This window comes from Micromys minutus (assembly GCF_963924665.1).
Source record: "Micromys minutus genome assembly, chromosome: 3".
Taxonomy (NCBI): domain Eukaryota; kingdom Metazoa; phylum Chordata; class Mammalia; order Rodentia; family Muridae; genus Micromys; species Micromys minutus.
Window position 1 is genome coordinate 66969634 of NC_137972.1, and position 19966 is coordinate 66989599.

General features: G+C 38.1%; 1 protein-coding gene across 8 annotated transcripts in view; it reads right to left on the reverse strand.

Moving 5' to 3' along the window:
* The window catches only part of TJP1 (tight junction protein 1), a gene marked incomplete at both ends in the record, with an annotated part of 220554 nt that overhangs the window by 41965 nt on the left and 158623 nt on the right, over nt 1-19966 (reverse strand). For 7 of the 8 annotated variants that reach the window (XM_080914830.1, XM_080914829.1, XM_080914836.1 and 4 more), the window contains 4 exons: nt 169-445; nt 2514-2616; nt 3314-3438; nt 13801-13857. In XM_080914830.1, coding sequence (XP_080770956.1) covers nt 169-445; nt 2514-2616; nt 3314-3438; nt 13801-13857 — 562 coding nt within the window. Of the gene's footprint in view, nt 1-130; nt 446-2513; nt 2617-3313; nt 3439-13800; nt 13858-19966 lie in introns of those variants that run through there. The other variant, XM_080914831.1, reaches the window with a different exon arrangement.

Sequence of the window (19966 nt, forward strand, 5' to 3'; positions counted from 1 at the left end):
ACAAAATGATGAGAAAATGTTCCAAAATGTTCTTATGTCTGCCTTATCAGTATTTTCTTAGCAAGAGAACAAGATAGAGAAATCAACTAAAACAAAAAATATGGTCACTGTATTTCTTATTAAACTAGCTTTAAAGTCTCACATGAGAGCAATGAGAATCAGTGATACCTTCATTTCTCCGAGACTTCACCAGTGTGACCTTGGTGGGTTTGGCGGGCTGGCTGGAGGCCACGGACCGTCTGTCTGAGCGAGGGGACAGGCTCCTCTCCCGGCTTGCACTTCTGTCCCTTGCCCAGCTCTTCTCACTCCGTCTGTTGACTAAAGCACCACGGCCACTTCTTGGATCATGTACTTCCTCGTCATAACTATCATCTTCATTATCTGATACCGGCTCAGGATCTGGATGACTTATAGGGATCTGAACTTTCTTCTTCCTTCGGATAGTCTACAGAGAGAGAAGGGTGGGGGGGGAATAAACTGAATGATATTCATGTACTCTCTCCAGTCATAAGAGAAACATATATTTCCCTTGACTTACATTAACTTATATAAATACAAAGAAGATAATATAGTAGTCACACCAATACATTTCCAAAATGGCTGTTTCCTATTCTCTTAATAAACAGATCTGACTAAACAGTATATTTATTAAATCCTTCCAGAATTTATAACAATTTTCCAGGTGATAAGAATCACAAACTTATAGGGAATTAATACTCGTTGTGTGTAGAACGAAGTATTAGAACTATACTCTAAGCATATCACATATCTTATGAACATTTTGTAACCAGAACCACAACACACTTATGAGCCTGACCTCATTCCTTAATCAAAATTTGACAGTGCACCATTATCCAGATCTATATTTGTCCTGACAGACTGCTAAGTGATATATTTATTTACCATAAACTAATGTACAACTTGGTGGGAGCTCCTGAGCTCAGCATTCGTCTGTGCAGTTCTGTAATCCTGGAAGCCACCTGGCTCCCTCACACTGGGTCTCCTGGGGGCCAACGGGAGCTTCTCGGGGAACACTTGTCTTCTGACACCTTTAGCTACTCAGACGTTTTGCTCACTTCTGATTTCTCTATCTGCTTCTGTTTTCTCAGGGCTTCACTTGCAGTCACATGTAAATGACTTTCTATGGGTTTCTTCCCGCATCTGCCTCATGCTCTGACATAACAAAAGATACTTTTCACTGACTAGGCCATCTGTACATTCATTAGAACTGCTAGCAGCATCCTAGTAGTTCCGCTGCTGCTGTTGAGCGGCATCCACCGGCACTCGCTCCCTCTCAATGCAACTGCCTAACAGGATTTTCCGTTACTCAAGGTGGTCTCGGCTCCTCAGCCTGCTTTACTTCGTCAGTGTCTTTTCAGACCAACCCGCTCCTAAAATCCCTCCGATGTGTCTTTCACTTAACACTTCTTCTTGTGTTCTGAGAGACCAAGTGGGTCAGCTCTGTATGTAAATAAAACCTCCCCATTAGGGTGTGTTATCAATGACACACACTTCCAAGAGGTTCCCTGGTCGGTTCCTATCCTGTGTGAGGTACAGCTTTAATCTTTAATGTCTCCCAAATTACTTCAAGTCTGCTCTACCTAATAAATGCCTAATACTCATGTCTTCCTACTACCTTCCAAATTATATTTCTTTCACGGCTAAATATCTTCTAAGGCTGAGTCAACACTGCTTCCTACTATCCAGATTAGCCAGAGTGTCTTTGGAGAAAACAAACCAAGAAGCAATGTTTAAAGTTGGAGGACAAGTAGCAAGAGAAGCCAGCATGTGGAAGGACAAGCCCTGTACCGGTAAGAAAGGAGGAAGGACAACTGCGTTCAATGTGCAGCGCATTACACCAGAGTCGTGCTCTGTATGCATAAACTGGGCATGCTAGTGCTGCCTGCAGTTTCACGCCTCAGACAGTGACGTGACTGGTGCCCCGAACAACTCCTTCTTAGACAATCTTTGATTCTTCTCTCTCCTTAAGACATCAAAGTTAACAAGGACGGTACATGGTATGGGGTCAGTGAAGCAAGGTAAAGTGTCCCCTGTAAACAAAGCTTGGACCAGAAAGAAGGGCCACAGGCACTTTCTCAAGATTTGTCAAGATCCAGGCTAAGGTAAGTACATAAGGGAGACAGCAGCATTAAGCCATTTATAAATGAGAACTTCCATCTGAACGCAGGTTAGGTTCACAGCACAGAAGAGTAAGAAGCACTCACTCATCAACAACTGACTTTGGAACTGACTTCATTTACTTAAAGGTGAAGGAGAAGCTGATATGGTGGTATCCCACACCTTTAATCCCAGCGCCTGGGAGGCAGGCACAGAGGCACAGAGAGGCAGAGAAGCAGAGTCTACAAGAGTTCCAGGACAGTCAAGACTACCCTGAGAGACCTTTTCTGAAAACAAAAGAGGGGATATTTAAAGAGGGGGTGGGGGAATCAAATACCAAACAAGTATCAAGAGTAGTTGCTACTTCTACTAAATTGAACATAGAAGATACTCACAATTTTTGCGTTTTTCCCACTTTTCCTTAGCTGCTGAACAGCAAAAGCATGTTCAACATTATCCATTGAAACTCCATTAACCATTGCAACTCGGTCATTTTCCCTAAGAAGAGAGGAAAGAATACTAGAAAACATGTTAAAGAAAAGCACAGAAGACCTTTCTAAAGTCTTCGTTGAATGACTGGCTAATTAGTCTGCCAGTCCTTAGAACAATGATGAGACAGCAATCAGCTTTCACAGCCAGACCCTTCACATGAGCATTTACCAAGTAACCAACCCCATGACAGCAGTTTCTTTTCCTTTTGAAAAGGACAGTGTTTCCCCCAAACTCCAGAACAGAACAGGCACTACAGCAGACAGACAGATCAGGGTAGCTAGCTGAATTAGGATACTAGATGAAACCAAGTCACTAAACATTTAGTCTTCCTCCTTTCAAACGTCTTTAGATCTTTCTGATTACAGTCTCAATTTTTCCTTTCCTGCCCTTCTTAGCATGTGTATCACACTAATCTCCTTGGGCAGACCTCACATGAGAGGCCCTCAAAAGCTAGTTCCACAGTTCCACCTAAACTAGTTACAAGTTCCCCTCCACCCTCTTTACCGTTTAGCTGCCTCCTTGCACCTTTGATAAAGAGTTGTTAAGTTAAGTGTACATTCACTTAAGGGGAAATATTAAATTAATACAACACAAGTTGGGTGTAAATAATCTGGAATCAGTAACAAAATAGATCCATGACTAAGGAAACGAGTGTGAGGAGGAACAGGAGACACAACACAAGACAGATGGACCACACACTTACTGTAGCTGCCCTTCAGCTGGCCCTCCTTTGAGCACATCAGAAATCACTATGGAGGTTTCCCCACTCTGAAAATGAGGATTATCTCTTCCACCAGATATTGCAATTCCAAATCCAAACCCAGGAGCCTAAAAACAGCAATTACAGTTGTATTAAGGACAACAATATCGCTCACCAGCATAAATAATGTAGAAACAATAAATTATAATCTTATTACATCTGTGTTTTGTATTCACTTGACGGTCATACATTACAATCATCAGTCCAATTCTATAAGAATGTGTGTTCCAGTAAATTATATACCAGATAGAACAATTAGTAAAAATGTCGACTGTGTAAATATTCCATAAGCACTAAATCAATTTTAAAACTCTGAGCAGTAAGATCCTGAATGATTTTTGATATCAGGTGGGGTCCTCAAGGGACAAGCAGAGCTCAGTGCGATCATCACTAACACTGTCACCTGGTTCACAAAGGACAGACTTAATTCATAAACCATCTGTCATTTTATACAATACAAGGAGCACTTTAAAAAAATCAAGTGGTAGGCATTTCAACTTCCTTCAATTATTCTACAAATCTCAATAGGAAATTTCTACACAGCAGCACTCTAGTGTCCTACGTATATCGCATATATAAGAAATGGAACAAATAAATTATCAATCTTTTTTAAATTTCAACTAAATAAATTATGTTACAAACTTCTGAAAGAACTAAAATTTCTATAACTGACTCAATGGTTCGGTACAGAAAAACCAATTCCAGTGATTTCTAAGTGTAAGACCCACACTGCAGCCTTGCTTCTGAGCATACAGCGCATACACTGCACTGCAGATGCCACTGTGCCAGGAGATGATGGTACCTAAAACACCTCAGTTCAGATGTGGGGTGTTACAACATGTGCTTTACTGAACATAAAACTTTCTGTTCTTATAGACACACACTGCAATCACAAAACCCAAATACTTTACCATCATTTGTCAACATTTAAGTATCAAATTAGTGGGTTTTTTTGGGGTTGTATTGAGTTAAAGTGATTTTAAAACTTGTTTGAGCCAGGAATTGTACAAACACCACGTAAGCTCAGTACTGGGGAAGAGGCAGGTGGGTCAGAAATTCAAGGCATCTTAATCTCTGTGCTACTGACTTAAATTTCATAAAAAGTATTGAGTGAGTTTTGGTGTAGAATCAGGACTGAATATCCATACTGACAGCAATTGAGGATAACACCTGGTGCTGACATCTGCCACATATGTGCACATACAGTTAATTAATAAAAATAACCTTATAGTTATTAATAAAGTACATAATGACAATGGGTTTCCAGTTTTGCCTCCCTAACATAAATACCTTTACTGTGTTGTATTTACGTGAGGACAGAGCTGTCTTTATAACAAGCTGTCATATTAAATTTCATACTGTCAGTGTATGTACACCAGGGCATGCAAACCAAGTGAGGGCCATGTACAAATATATTACATCTTAACAGAGCAAAATAAGCTCTAAAAATATATTATTTTTAATTGCTAAATACTCTATTATATAAATATAGCATCTCTTATTGATCATTCATTAGCAAATGGGTTTTGTGTTATTTCAACTTCTGGCTATTATAAAGTTGCTGTGAACATTCACATTTTACACATTAAATGAACATCTGTTTTTACTATTAGGTATATTTCTAGAAGTGGAATTGTTGGGTCACATAGTAGCTATATAGTTAAATTCTGACATTCTTAAGTTGTCTTATACAATGGCTGCATCATTTTACATTAATTTCAGCAATGCATGAGAGCATCAACTTATCCATATCCTCATCGACACTCCCTACTGTCTATCCTTGCAGCCATGCTGACAGTCATGGAGAGCTCACTGGGCTTCAATGTGCATTTTCTTGATGACTAATGATGCTGAGCATCTCTTCACTGTGCTTACTGTTCATTTACAGATCTCTGAAAATGTCTAGTCAGATCTTTTGCTCATTTCTCATCTGAGTTACACCTTTGAATTACTGAGTTGTAAGAGTGCAGATAACCACAGACTTCACAAAAGTCCTTATCAAGATGTAATCTTTGTTCTTGTTCTGTGTTACAGTCTCACTTTTCTGATGGTGTCCTTTTAAACACCAATGTTTCCAATTCTGATTAGGCCCAATTTACCTGCTTTTTGTTTTGGGCTTCTGACATATTTAATAAAGCACTTCTTAACGTAATGTCAATATCTACTCTTGTAGTTTCTTCTTGAAGTTGTATGATTCCAGCAACACTTGGGCCTATGATTCACCGTAAGTTAATTTTGAACATGGAATGTACCAAGAAGTCCTAGTTCATCACTTTATATGCGGCTAAACAGCTTTCCCAGCACCATATATTCAAGATCCACCACAGCCCCTGCATTGTACTGGCACTCTCATCCCCAAGTTTCCCTCTTGTTCCATCATTTCCTGAAAGACTTACCAGCTCATCTATAGATTCCCTCCTAATTTCCTTGGTTATGTAATTTCACCTTCTAAAACTTTACCAGAATACTTCAGTATGAAGATAGAAATGCCTAGTCATTCCTGAGTACTCACTTTATTTCTCAAAGTATTAAAATACATGCAGTTTCTAAGGAAGAACAGCTGACAACTAAGTGGGGTGCTGTGGCGGAAGTGCAGCAGACTCCAGACTCCAACCTCCTCGCTTGTTAGCTGAGGTACCACCTGAAGCTACTGATGGTACTTGCTCAAAGACAGATGGTCTTAATATGACTATGAGCACTTTAAATGTGGTTAATCCTGCCTGAAATATGCTCAAATTGTAAAACATGCACACATTTTATAACAGCATGAGAAAATGTATATAATTTTAAAATTCTGATTACATGTTAAATTGATATTTTGATTGAGTTAAATCAGATATTATAAAAACTTTCCATGTTTATGAAAACCAACGTTGCTTATCTTCTGTATGTAGATTGTATAATAGGGTTATTGGGTAGTACTGCTGATCTCCTAGAAGTGGCTTTGTGAACCATTATTGATCTCATATGCCCATTACATTTTACTGGATGTAATGTAACTAAAGAAATACAAAACTAAGACTTCCTACCCTGAAGACTGTCACTGAGAACCGCCTCCGAGTGCAAAGACCAGAATACATGCAAATAACCAAGCCTGACTTGTTTCTTCCTTTACAGTTGCAGGCTCTTTGGGAGCTGTTCAGATACACTGAACACCCAGTAAATAAAACTGAAGAATGAACCAGACCCAAGTACTTGGGAGGCTGAGGCACTAGGATTTCTTTGAGTTTGAAGTTTGAGTCTGGCCTACATATTAAGTTCAAGGAAAAACTAAGGTACATAACAAGGTCCTGTCAAAAAGTCAACACAACAAAGCAAAAAAAAAAAAAAAAAAAAAAAAATGGAACTAGATTTCAATGGTTTTCTATTCAGGTTTCCTTTGAGAATACAAATGAAAGAACAAGTCCCACCGTATATTATTTTTGACAGTAAAGAGAGAAGCTAAGTGGTACGCCACAGGACTTTCTTATGGATGTATCATTGCTGGTGTGTTCCATGTCCTTGACTGTCATATCATCATCATCATCATCATCATCATCATCATCATCATCACATAGTGAAACATTTTCACTCCTGTGTCACAACTTCTGAAAAGTACAGCACATCTCAAACTGCTGTATTTTTTAAAACGGTGGTCCAAACCTGCCCTAAGCCAAAAGAATGAGAACCTCTGGTAAAAAGGACAACCTAGATGGTTCTCTCCTTACAATCAACTGGAAAGCTACTGCTCTAGGTCAGTGTCAAAAAACGATCCAAAGTTCACAACTGTCCAGGTTCCATCTATTCTGTTTTTTATTGTGGATACAAGTTCACACATTCATGTGTGTGCACATATGGACATCAAGTACCAACCTTAGTGTCATTCAGGAGACAGCATTTATCTGTTTTTTACTTTTGAGACAAGATTCCTCAGTAGCCTGAGACTTGTTTATGGAGCTGGATTTGCTCGCCAGTGAGCCCAGCTTGTACTCACGCCCCAGTGAAAAGATTATAAACACATGCCAACTCATCCAGCTTTTCTACCCAGGACTATCAACTGCAGATCCTCAAGCTCTACATCATCAAGCATTTTACTACCTCAACTGTATCTTCAGCCTATCCAACTGTCTGCGTTTATAAAAATAGTTTTATTAAAAACACAGCCACATTAATTGTTTACCTCCTATGACTACTTTTGCAATACAACTACAGAGTAGTATACAGCCATAGTAAAGGTTTATTACCTGTAAAGCCATATATTAATTGCTATCTGGATTTTCAGAGAAAAGTTTGTGGCCTCTGTTCTCCAGTTTATTCTGGAGCAACTTAAGGGTATCTAAAAGATACTGCAGTCTCAAAGTCAACTGAATAATCTTTGACAAAAGACTTGTAACTTGCTTTGGCAAAGCTATCTTTAAGATCCTTGAAGAGGGACTGGAGAGATGGCTCCTGCTGCTCTTGCGGGAACCAAGTTCAGGCCCCAGAAACCAGGCTTCTCAGCTCACAACTGTACTTCAGCTCCAGCAAGTCTGACCCCTCTTCCAGACTCCACAGGCATGCACACTCACTCACACAGTACACACTCAGACAAATTAAAATTTATTTTGAAGCTCCAATAGATTCTACTCTAAATGCCTATTCTAACTGTATTCTAATACTCAGAATAGAACGTTAAAGGAACCAGTCAATCACCCATCAAAAACTACAGGTACAATTTACATTATCAATATTACATTTCTCCTATTGGTGCTTTAGTTTTTACAGGAAATGAAAAAGATGCATGCATATATTAGTTAAAAGTTAAATGACTCTGGTTAAAGAAACAGTTCATTTGGCAAAGTGCCTGCTATTTAAGCCTGGGATCCATTACCCATATAAAACCTGGGATTGTGATGGCTGTGTACCTCTCTAACCCTAGTGCTGGAACCAGTGAATACAGACAGATTCTTAGAGCATTCTGGGCCTGCCAGTGTGTAAGCTATAGGGCCAAGGAGAGACCATATCTCAAAAAAAACGATATGAGAACAAATGAAGACATGAAAATATTATCAACCTCAGGCAGGCATAAACACAGACCGACAGACAGAAAGACAAAAAGACAGACAGACACACACACACATACACACACACACGCACACCAGTTAAAACAAAATTTTCTCCTCTGTACTATTTTCCTTATTGTCAGTAATTTGGTAATGAGGAAATACTACAGATCTGTGCTTCATTAGCTCAAGGAAAATAAAGCAAAATTCTAAACGTGAAAGAAACAGAGCATGGTTTCATGTCTGCGTTAGAAATGTCATTTCAACAATCCAGACAGGCATTCCTCAGGTAAACCTGGATAGATGATGGCCAGTGGAAGCTGCATTCAGAGTCTGGCTTCTTCCTGGGCTGTAGGAGATGCCAGTTCCTCTGCAGGGTTCATGAGAGGTAAACAGATAAGAGGGTAAGTCAAATTCACAGCTCTTTGTTTCCAAAAGGTGTTAAGTGTTGTGCTGGAACTCAGCATTGAATTGCCTCCACCTCTGCCTCAGCAAAAAAAGACACAAAGCTTTTCACCTCCTTCCCTGCAGGAATGACTTTTTCTCCCTCTTTTAAATTTTGTTTTGTAAACTTTATTGCTAAAAACACCTGAAAATAAACAAACATTACACACCCCAAAGAACCAGACCAAAGACTATCCAGCTCAATGACAGCTCTCCACCCTTGTACAGCACTCTTAAAAATTTAAAGTTCCTGCAGCAACAAATGCAACTGGTTACTACCCAGGATGCAACAGGAATAAATCCTGGGCAGGCTGCTGGGAATGTTTTGCTAGATCCTGGTTCAGAGCTCTAAACTGTTCCTGGGAATGAAATGTAAGTTGTTAATATCTGCTACTTGAAGCACAATTCATCTTCTGGAATAAATACCCACTAACTGTTGTTACAGTAACACTGAAATCAGGCATTTAAGATGCTATGAAAACAGCAAAAGCCAATGAACAAGGAAAGGTGATACTTTGTCCTTCCTTTATTCTTTTTTTTTTAAGGGAGTGGGATTGGGGATTCTAGACAGGGTTTCTCGGTGTAACAAAGCCCTGGCTGTCATGGAACTTGCTTAAGGTCAGCCTGCTGTCACCAAGCCCAGCTTCTGTTCAATTTTTTCAATAGTCCAAAAAAAATGTTTACCCATAGAGGGTCCTATCATCAAAGGTCATACAACAGATGACTGCTCTCTCAAAATAAACAGCTCATTTGTAAAAAATGAACTGCATTTTTTAAAAATAAAGGATAAGGTTGATAATTCCTTTTACGAACATCTGGAAAATTAAAATTACTAAATCTTAAATATTTTTGAGTTAATATATAAAAGGATCATAGGTAGTAGTTAGCTTGACAGCACCTAAGTTGTAGACCCATAATTTGATTTTTTATTCTATAATTTATGAGATTATTAGGCATTTCAATAAATAGCTATCTCAACCTTTTATTTACATTTAAAAAATTTTTCAAACTTCTATGTTTTGACTTCATATAAAATGAGTAACTGAATTTGTACATCTGCCCATTTTGTGTCTAACTTCCTGAAACACTGGACTGTTTAGATGATCATACAAGTGCTGCTTGATATCATCTCCATGCCTCCCTCCCTACAAGTCTTCCTGTGACACCAACCCTCTCAAACTCAGGACACACACACACACACACACACAAAACACTTTAACAATGATCTTGCAAAATCAATGGAAAACTTGTAATGGAGAAATTGGCAATCAGTAAAAGCATCCTTTGCTAAGTTATTCATAATTCTATATTTACTATAAAAGAGAAAGGTGATGCAGCTTGTCAGGAAAGTCTGACTTGAATGAGATCTCACAGAAATGAAAAGAGCTGTAACAATCAAGTCAAAGGTAAAAAGTAAGCACCCAGCTCAGTAAGCAAGACTGGGGAGTAAAAACTATGGATGTACACATGCATGGTCAATTCATGTTTGCTAAATGGAAAAATGTAATTTTTCCAACAAAATGGTTGCTCAAAATGTTAAGACATCCATATAAAAAGACTGCCTTTTACTTCAGGGTTGGCAAAGGTTTCTGAAATTCAAACCCCATAAAACATGATTGGTGAAAACAAAAAACACTGGCCAGAAAGCCAAGAACAACCTCAGGCCAGGGAAATAGAAAGCAATGCTTGATCACGAATCTGTGCAGAATACATAAAGATCTCTTAAAACTCCAACTCTGTACCGAAGATCACACTAAACAAAATCAAAATTCGATATTGGCCTGGAGGCGGTCTGTGGGGCATTCTCTTGAGTACTGGTTGATAGTGGGAAGACCAGCTTTAGGGAAGTCTGACCCAGACCAAGCAAGTTGATAGTGGTTGCACACACCTTTAATTCCAGCACTTCAAAGGCAGAGGCAGGTGGATCTCTCTGAATTCAAGGCCAGCCTGCACTACTGAGTGAGCTCCAGAGCTACCCAGAGAAACTCTGTCTCAACAACTACAACAAGCAAGCTGAACAAGTCATGGAGAGCAAGCTAGTAACCAGCATTACTCTGTGGACCCTGTTACAGGGTCTAGGTTCCTTCCTCAGACTACTGGATAAACTGTGTGTTATCCGAACATAAGCTCTTTCCTCCCAAGCTGGTTTTGATCATGGTGATTATCACAGAAATAAAAAGGAAAGTACAATAACTAATCAAAAAAGGAAATGTAGATGACAAGCACATTAAAACACACTCAATTTGACTGTCCGTGTGGTTCGGTAGTCACCATTCCTTAACTGCACAGACACTGGGCTCAACCCCCACAATCACTGGGGCACTAAGAATAGAGAATAAAGTGTGCATTAGTTATCTATCACCGTGGCAAAATATCTAACCAGACTCAGCTTAACAGAAAAACTGATTTATTTTAGTTTATGGCATAAGAAAGGATACAGTCTGGCATAGTAGGAATGGCATGGTGATCCGAGTCTAATGCAGCCAGTAGTCTTTAAAGTCGGGAAATGGTAAAAGACCATGAACTCTACAAGATGCCACCTTTTCATTAAGTCTCAAGACTACGGAAATACTACTACCCATAGACAGGGAAGGTCTTCCCTCCTCAGTTACCTATCCACAGATATGCCTTAGTTTGTCTCTTAGATGATTCCAAATCCAGTCAACTTGGCAATAAAGACTGATCATTACAAGGTGCTCAGCATTAATGTACAGAGAAATACAAACTAAGAGTTAAAATGAGATACTACTAGACGTGTATTAGAAAAGCTAGGGACTGGACAGATGGCTCAGTGGTTAAGAGCACTCACTGACTGCTCTACCAGAGATCCCAAGTTCAAATCCTAGCAACCAAACGGTGGCTCACAGGGGATCCAATGCCCTCTTCTGGTGTGTCTTAAGACAGCAACAGTGTACTCATATAAAATAAACAAATCTTTAAAAAAGAAAAAAAGAAAAGCTACACTCAATAGTTAAAACTGACAATATCAAGAATTGTAGAGAAGACCGTATACTAACGCACTTATTCATAATCAACAAAAACTGCAAACAACCTAAATGTTCCATGAGTAAACTATTATACACTCATACAATGGAGTGGAATTTAGTAATAAGCAGGAATTAGATATCAACACATGCAACATTATAGAGAAGTCTCAAATGCATTAATCTAAGCATGTTAAGTCAGTCTTAAAAAGCTACTTATTACACAAATCCATCCATGAGACATGCCGGAAAAGGTCAGAGTTTAAAAAGACACAGCAGTGGCTCAATGCAGAGAGTAAGGGGACAGAGTTGACCACAAAGAGGTTTGAAGGGAAGTTTTAACGAAATGGAGTTATTCTTCATTTTAAGTGGGATATTAGTTATGTAAGATGTCAAAACTCAGAACTATATGATGATTATGAATTTACTGTTACATAAATTATACCAATAAAAATGATAAAGGTATTAAGAAAAATAAATGTAATACATAAAATGCTACCAACCCATTATATCACAATGAAGCAATCAAAGACATAAGGTATAAAATAATTTTATGTATCACAGAGATGCAGAAATACTACCTATCAAGCAAAATAAAAACAATAGGAAGTTCTTTCAGCTTTAGAAAGTAAAAGTTAAGATAGACATTATTGAAATAATTTCTTCATTTTATGAAGACAGAAAAAGGTCAACCATATCCTGCCTGAAACCACTTCATTTGAATAATTAACTGACTATCACAATGTGCAGATTCAAATTCTCATGAGATAATCAGGAGAAGGGTTCAGGAACATAATTTCCCCACCTCCACTTGTCAACTGCTCAGAAATAATCAACATAAGGCGTATGCCATTTGTTTAAATACTATCTAAGCAGGAGAACCATCAGTAGAGTCAGCTCTGCTCAAAAGAAGAAAAAAGGTGAACTTAAGAAGCCATACATGAACAGAAAAAACATGAATTGGTGTCATTAGCCCTATAGTATTTTATTTAATTTTTATTTTTTTAGTCAAGATTTTCCTTCATAGCCCTGGCCACCTTGCAGCTTCTGTAAAAGAGGCTGAGCTGTTCCACAGCACACCCAGCTAATTTTCTAAAGTATTTATTCCTATGTGTGAGGATGCCTACAGAGGCCGGAAGAGGTTATCAGATCCCTTGGAGATGGAATGATGGACAGATGTGAGCAACCAAACATGGTACCATGAACTAAACTTGAGTCTTTCTGAAGAACAGGCACTATGTCCTACTGAGGATTTTCTCTGGCTCCTGGACTAATTTAAGTACATAAACTCCATGTTTTACAACACAGGTTGGGTTTCTTCCCCATTTCTAAAGTAACACAAAAGCTTTAAAATCCAGACCAGTCTGATTTCAGTGCTCGAATTTCCACTATGTTTACTAATAATCTTATCTGACCATCTACAATGTTTAGGTTGCACATGCTTCAAATAAAAAAAAAAATCATCATTCAAGAATGCACCCTACTCCAACCTGCTAAGCAGCTAAGGCTGATTTCGAACTTCTGACTGCAAGGTTTCACGGATGAGTTTAATGTGACTCAGGAGATGAAAGAGGGTTTCTGCTGCAGCTCCACATGCTATCAACTAAGCCCTCTTTCAAGATTTTAGTAGGAACATAATTTATTATTAAACCCCAAGCATACAAACATGTATATACAACCAGCTAATAACTTAATATATAATCTTTTATCTAATCATTCAAAATTCTAAGCAACAAATCACTTAATTTTAGAGTAAAAATAGCAAATATACAAAGAAATAACCAAAGGATATGTGAAAAAATAATCATGCTCACTTCTGACCTTAATGAAGAATTTATTATAAATCTAATTTTAAACAAAAGAATACAGAAAAAAGTTCCCCTTTCTTTTAGCTTCCTGACATCTGGCTTTCCTCTATTGTTTTCAAAGCTGCCAGTATCCTGAATTATAACACAGATTATTTACTGCAACAGAAACTCACCCTGTGAAGCGTCACTGTGTGCTGTTCCCATATAGCTGTTTCCTCCATTGCTGTGCTCTGATAAAGAAAAAAAGAAAAAAAACAAAGCATTTATCTTTTAAAAAAAATAAGTTTTTAATAAAGTAAAAGAAAGCATTCTGAAAACAATTCAGCACAATAAAATACCAAGAGTTGCACTGCTAATATTAAAAGTATTCTGGAAACCACTTAATAACTTTATAAAGAAGGGTTGTTCGGTTTTGTTTTAAGAGATAGGAAACCACACACACAGGAAGTCCCTTTGTTTTAACTCAGTTTGGACAGATGCTCTACACCTAACACAGCAGAATCAAGTTAAGCTAGCAAATTCAGCAACTCTATGCTTAACATCAGACAAGAATGAAAGTTGCTACAGTTTTAAAATATCTAAGTGGACATTTAAGAGCATTTTTCATGTTGCATACAGAAAGAAAAGATAAAATACCTCTGAACTCAGTATTTGTGAATATGTGTTCCAGAAAAAACAGATTTATCTGATAGTTTTAAAGTCACAAGCAATACCACTCTATTCGGTTTCAGTTTTATGTCAGAATCACTCCTCTAACTTCATATATAGCCATTAGAAAAAGGATTTTGTGTTATACATATATTAAACATGCATCTACAAAAACACTAAACAAAAACCTCAAGGTCCCAATCCCTCCCCACAGAACCATAAACAATCAATACAAGTTTCAGTGTAGACCCTAGCCAGACCACAGGGTATCTGAACTTTAGCTCCTACCATTAGTCTCTCATGGAAATAATAAGATGACCTGGAAGTTGAACACTACAGATTTAAAAACAAATTTCCTTTAATTTTGGGTTAACTGCTCTTGGTAGTTTAAAGTAACGTAATCCCCCTACCATCACTTCTAATAAACTGGGATGCCTAATATGCATTTCCTTCTTTCCAGCGTGAAGTGACAGTGGCAGAGCATGTCCAGATCACCCTTCATCACCTATCACTCACTGTAAATGTTGTCCCCAGTGAGATCGCTGTTACAGTATCAGTAACATCACAAGACTACGAGCATCAAGGTGCCAGAGGCCTATTTCTCTTTTCCCACAGCAACTTTAACTGAAGATTAATGCCACTTTGGAAAATGAACTCCTATAAAGAAAGCCTGCTTCCCTAAATTCAAAGCAACTAGATTGACTTTCCTCCCAAATGAATAAGAGACAAGAGAGAAAGGATCTCTGTGTTCACTCCCATAGATAAGAACTGCCAACTTTACCAGCTTTTGTTCCAACCTTCCAATCATAAGCAGCAAAACTTTCTTTTAATAAGACTCACCTGGAAACAAAACTGTTTTGTTTTTTTAACAAAAACTGGCTAGATTTTAAAACACACAGACAGGACAGACAGACAGTCACACACACACACACACACACACACACACACACACACACACACACACACACACGGTGGGAGTGAGGAAGAACTGCACAAATCCTTCATCCCTGTGAACACTGACAGTGATGAGCAGATGCACTAAACATCCAGTTTCACTAAAGCACACAATAACGCGTCTGCAGTAACTGCCAGTCTCTGCAGTCCCAGCTGACATTAACAATGAGAACTGCTTGCACAGCTCTAAACTGGATTTTTCTGGATCCACTTTGTTAACTAGTAGCAATGCTTCCCTGATTTCTTAATCCCGTCCCCATCAGTCCAAACTGTAAGTGATCTGATAACTGGTACTTTCCTTGGTGACTACTTATGAAAAGTGTGCAGTTCTTCACAAGGTTGTGATGATCTCAGTTTACATCGTTGGGCAAAGGAAAGCAGTTTATACAACAGCTTGGGTATTGTCAAAAATCTAATTTTGTTTAGGCCAAAGTGAAGAGGAAGCTGAAAGGATATGAAAAAGGTTCGAGTTGATCAGCTTGAAATAAAGGGACTGAGGATGGTATTTCTCATCTGGTGTTTTATCTTTTTGTTCTTTTTCGACTTTAATAAACTGGCAACATATTTTACACTACATTCACATTCTACTGTTAAAGTTTCAAATATTTGCTTCTAGTTGGACTTTTTGTTCTAAAGGTTTTGTTTATTAAATCATGAGAACGATGGTTATTGAGTATGAACCGGACCCTTTAGCAGAGGGCAGATATTCTCTGGAAAAATCCTCCAATACAAGATTCTGAAGAGAAACAAGCTGGGTTGGGGGTTTACTCTCACTGGTAGTCTTTTTGTACTGTTTTATAATGCTCATCTACTGCTGTGCAAATAAATCTAAGTGTGAACTTAGTTTTCATACTATAAACTTATAAATCCAGTAAGGGTCTCTGTTAAACCACCATCAGTCCCATTCTAAGACTGTTAAGGTTGTAGGAAACTAGGGAACAGGACATTAATCCACTAAGCATGATGATTGTGCTTCTAGTATTCTCTAGTAACTAGACAAGATAGACAGAAAATGAGCGAGCCAAGAAATAAGACCACTACAGAAATCTGCTAATATCTGTTTTCCTCACCTATAAGATCAGGAAATTAGACTGAATTATCAAGGAAAAAGGTCTTCCCAGTTCCAAAGGTCTATTTATTAAAGCGTACTAAAGAATAGGTTACAAATTCAATAATTAGCATCAAAACTAACTGCAATTCATAGTTGCTGTATTAGTTTTGCACACACTTCTAAGTCTGTATCAACTGACTAGAATCATAATTTCTAAAGAAGCAAAAAGCTGTATTTCAGAATCTGCCAAGAGTTTGTTTGGTTTCTTTGTTCTAAGTTCCAGCTGGCAAGTACACTACTCAGATCACCAAATCTGGATGGCTTCCTGCCAACTCTAGATCCTAATTCTAGGCAGTTTCATCATCCTTAGGCCAATTACAACAAATGAATAGGAGAGAGACTGGAGAGCTGACCTCACAAGAAAGCTCGTTTTCCTGTGTCTAAGTAGTACATGACATGTGTTGTGATGTGCTGTTGAACTAAACTCAAATAGTGCAATCAGAATTCATTCTCAAGACCAGAAATGGAAGGCGAATTTAAGGCAGAAAGATCAGCTGATGGAAAGTTACCATGAGAAGGAGGGAGCTCTGTAGGGCGATGGTGGCACATGCCTTTAATCTAAATACTGGGGAAGCAGAGGCAGGCAGATAAATCTCTAGAGTTGGAAGGCAGCCTGGTCTACAGAGTGAGTTCCAGGCTGGCCAGAGCTACACAGAGAAACTCTTGTCTAGAAAAATCAAAACATAACAAAACAAAAGGCAGCTCTGAAAGGGCAGGCTACAGTTACAAATGTGGTCTCAGATATGCTCAAAATTGAGGTACCCATGGTTTACATGTTTGAAGATCTAGACTAAGACCTAGATAAAGTAGATCTGGATCTAAGAGCAATCAAGAACTGAAACCAAGATCTAGTTACAAAGGACTAGATGACCCTACAGACTGCAACTACTCTAGGGAAGGAAGAACCAAGTGGACCTCAGCAGCTGCCAGTGGGAATGCATGAAGACCAACAGAGCTAATACAAAACATTCTTTACTATTCAGAGAGCACATCAAAATACAAGAACCAAAACATCTCCTAATCTGAGACCAATATTCTAATTTATTATCTAATACCACAAAAGAACAACATTCCCATGAGTTTTAGAAATGCTAGATCCTTAAATAATAAATATATTACTAAAAAATTACTGTTAAAGCACCCTGAATTGTTCTACATGGCTCCCCGTAGGAAAAATTTTCCCTCAGGAAAAATCAAGCACTCCTGGCCTTTCTGGGAGCAACTCTGATCCTTAAACCATTCCCAGTTTCCCTGGAGCGCTAAGGTGTAGTTTTTTGTTTGTTTTTTGCTTTGTGTTTTATGTTTGTTGTTGGATTTTATTCTATGTAAAGTAGAACAAACACTACTTCTTGGGGTGAGACTGAGTGAGGAACAAAGAAAGCAGGAACGGGCCTTGACCTGTGAATTTTCAAATACATGTCATACTCTAACCACTGTTCTACAAGTGAAGCAGGAAAATGGGGAACAGCACATGTATCAGAGACAGCAGATGGCATACAGTGGCAATCTGTATGATCTAAAGGCATCACTTCAGTTCTCCAGAGATGCCAAGAAATACAAAAAGGTCAATCTGAAGTTCAATATTGTGAGGTTCTCAAGAGACTCCGGCAGCAGCTAGTGACTCAACAAAATTCACAAATACAAGAAGAAAAAACAAACAAAACCCCCACCTCATTAAATGTAAGAATTCAAGAAGCTATTAACTAATAATCATGCAGTGACTAGAGAATAGAAGTCATGTAACAAGTAAGCACAAATGTAACGAATGATTACAAATGTGAGAACACTGACTCTGTGAGAACAGAATTTCAGAGGTTAAGTCTAAAGAAAATCATGTAGAAAAACGAAAAATGTCAATTTTGTAAAAAGAAAGTATACTTATATATTTGTAGACAAAGAGCTGGCTTTAGAATCATATATTTAAAGGTTTGTATTTCTCAAAGTGAACATACACACACACACACACACACACACTTTATAACCCACAAAATAACATGAGTTATAAATTAAGCAGACAAAACTAGTTTACCCTGTTAAAAGTTAAGACAGAATCACCCTTGTATATGGGCACAGAAGTTGGAAGAAATTCCTTAATACTGGTGAGATTCAATTTGAAAATTAACTTATATACACACCTATGATCTATTTAATATACTGCTAAAAAAAAATACTTCAAAATATTTCATGTGAGTCCAACAACTGGAGCAGGGGCTGTCCCAAAATCTGTTTCCTGTCTGTGGGATCCATTCCCCTAACTGGGCTGCCTCAGCTGGCTTCAGTGGGAAAGGATGAACCTAATCCTGCAGACATCTGATGTGTCAGGATGAGGGGATATGAGAGGATGGGGTGGAGCACCCTCTCAGAGAAGAAGGGAATAGGGGGAGGGACTGTAGTGGGGGGCAGGAGTCGGGGCAGAGATCAGGATGTAAAATAAATAAATTAATGGAAAAAATTTAAAGTGTGCCATATTTTAAAAAACACTTCAAAATAAAGTAATTTGATGATAAAAGTTGTGATGGAATTGGTAAAAGTAAATCAAACATACATAATTCATCCATCTGTCTTTTAAAAAAATTGGAACAATTTGTTACAGTACTTTGAAAAACTGTACTTTTTTCTGTAACTAAGAGTTTATTCTTACAAAAAATAACAGTGGATAACCAAACAATACATGAAAGAAAGGTTTTGGTTTTTTTTTTGTTTTTTTTGTTTTTTTTTTTAAGCTATCCCAGCTAATAAATCACACAAAAAGGTAACATTAAACACCATCATCTGGGGATACCTAATGAATTAAGAAATCTAGGCAAGCACTAAGAAAGAAAGAGGGAAAGAAGAGGAGGAAGAGAAGAGGAAGCAGAAAATAAAAGATCTAAAAAACTACAAAAACCTTAGACTCTGATACAACTTATAAAGCCAGGTGTCAATCTGGGCCTTTGATTTCAGGGAAGACATGAAGAATGAGTTCAAGGTACACAGAGAGTTTAAGACCAGCCTGGGCTTCAGGAGACCATGTAGGAGGGTGAGGAGGGGAGGGATGAGGGAAAGAAAGATCATACAAAGAAAGGGTGTGTGGTACTGGGCTCATAAATTGGTATCTGTACTAAAATAAGAATAACATAGAAGATTCATAATTACCAGTTACTTCAGCACCTGACTTCTTTTCAAGAACACAAAAAAGTATAGGATCACAAAAAGTATAGAGATAAGCAAGTATCTTACAGGACCACTTTAAAGGAGTATCTAATACAATATAACAATGTAAAATAAATGAACTCTTTATCAAATGGCCAGTTTCAAGTGGTGGAATGATACATAGTGTAGGGTCTTAACACTGCTGAGTTCTGATCAATACAATCTCTTGAGGGAAAGGAAACCAATGCCAGGTGAAGGAGGAATGGATGTAGAAAATATTCCAGATACAGGAAATGGCCTAATCAAAAGCCCCATCCCTTGCAGGAAGTGTCTTGGCTCATTCAAAAAGATCTGAATTGATTAAGTGCTACAATATATTAAGCTCTGCAATAGCCAGTCACAATCCATATGGCCATGCTTCTCTAGTGGGAGACACAGATGATCCAAATATTTCAGGGCTTGATAAGTAATCACGGGCTTAAATAAGTACTACC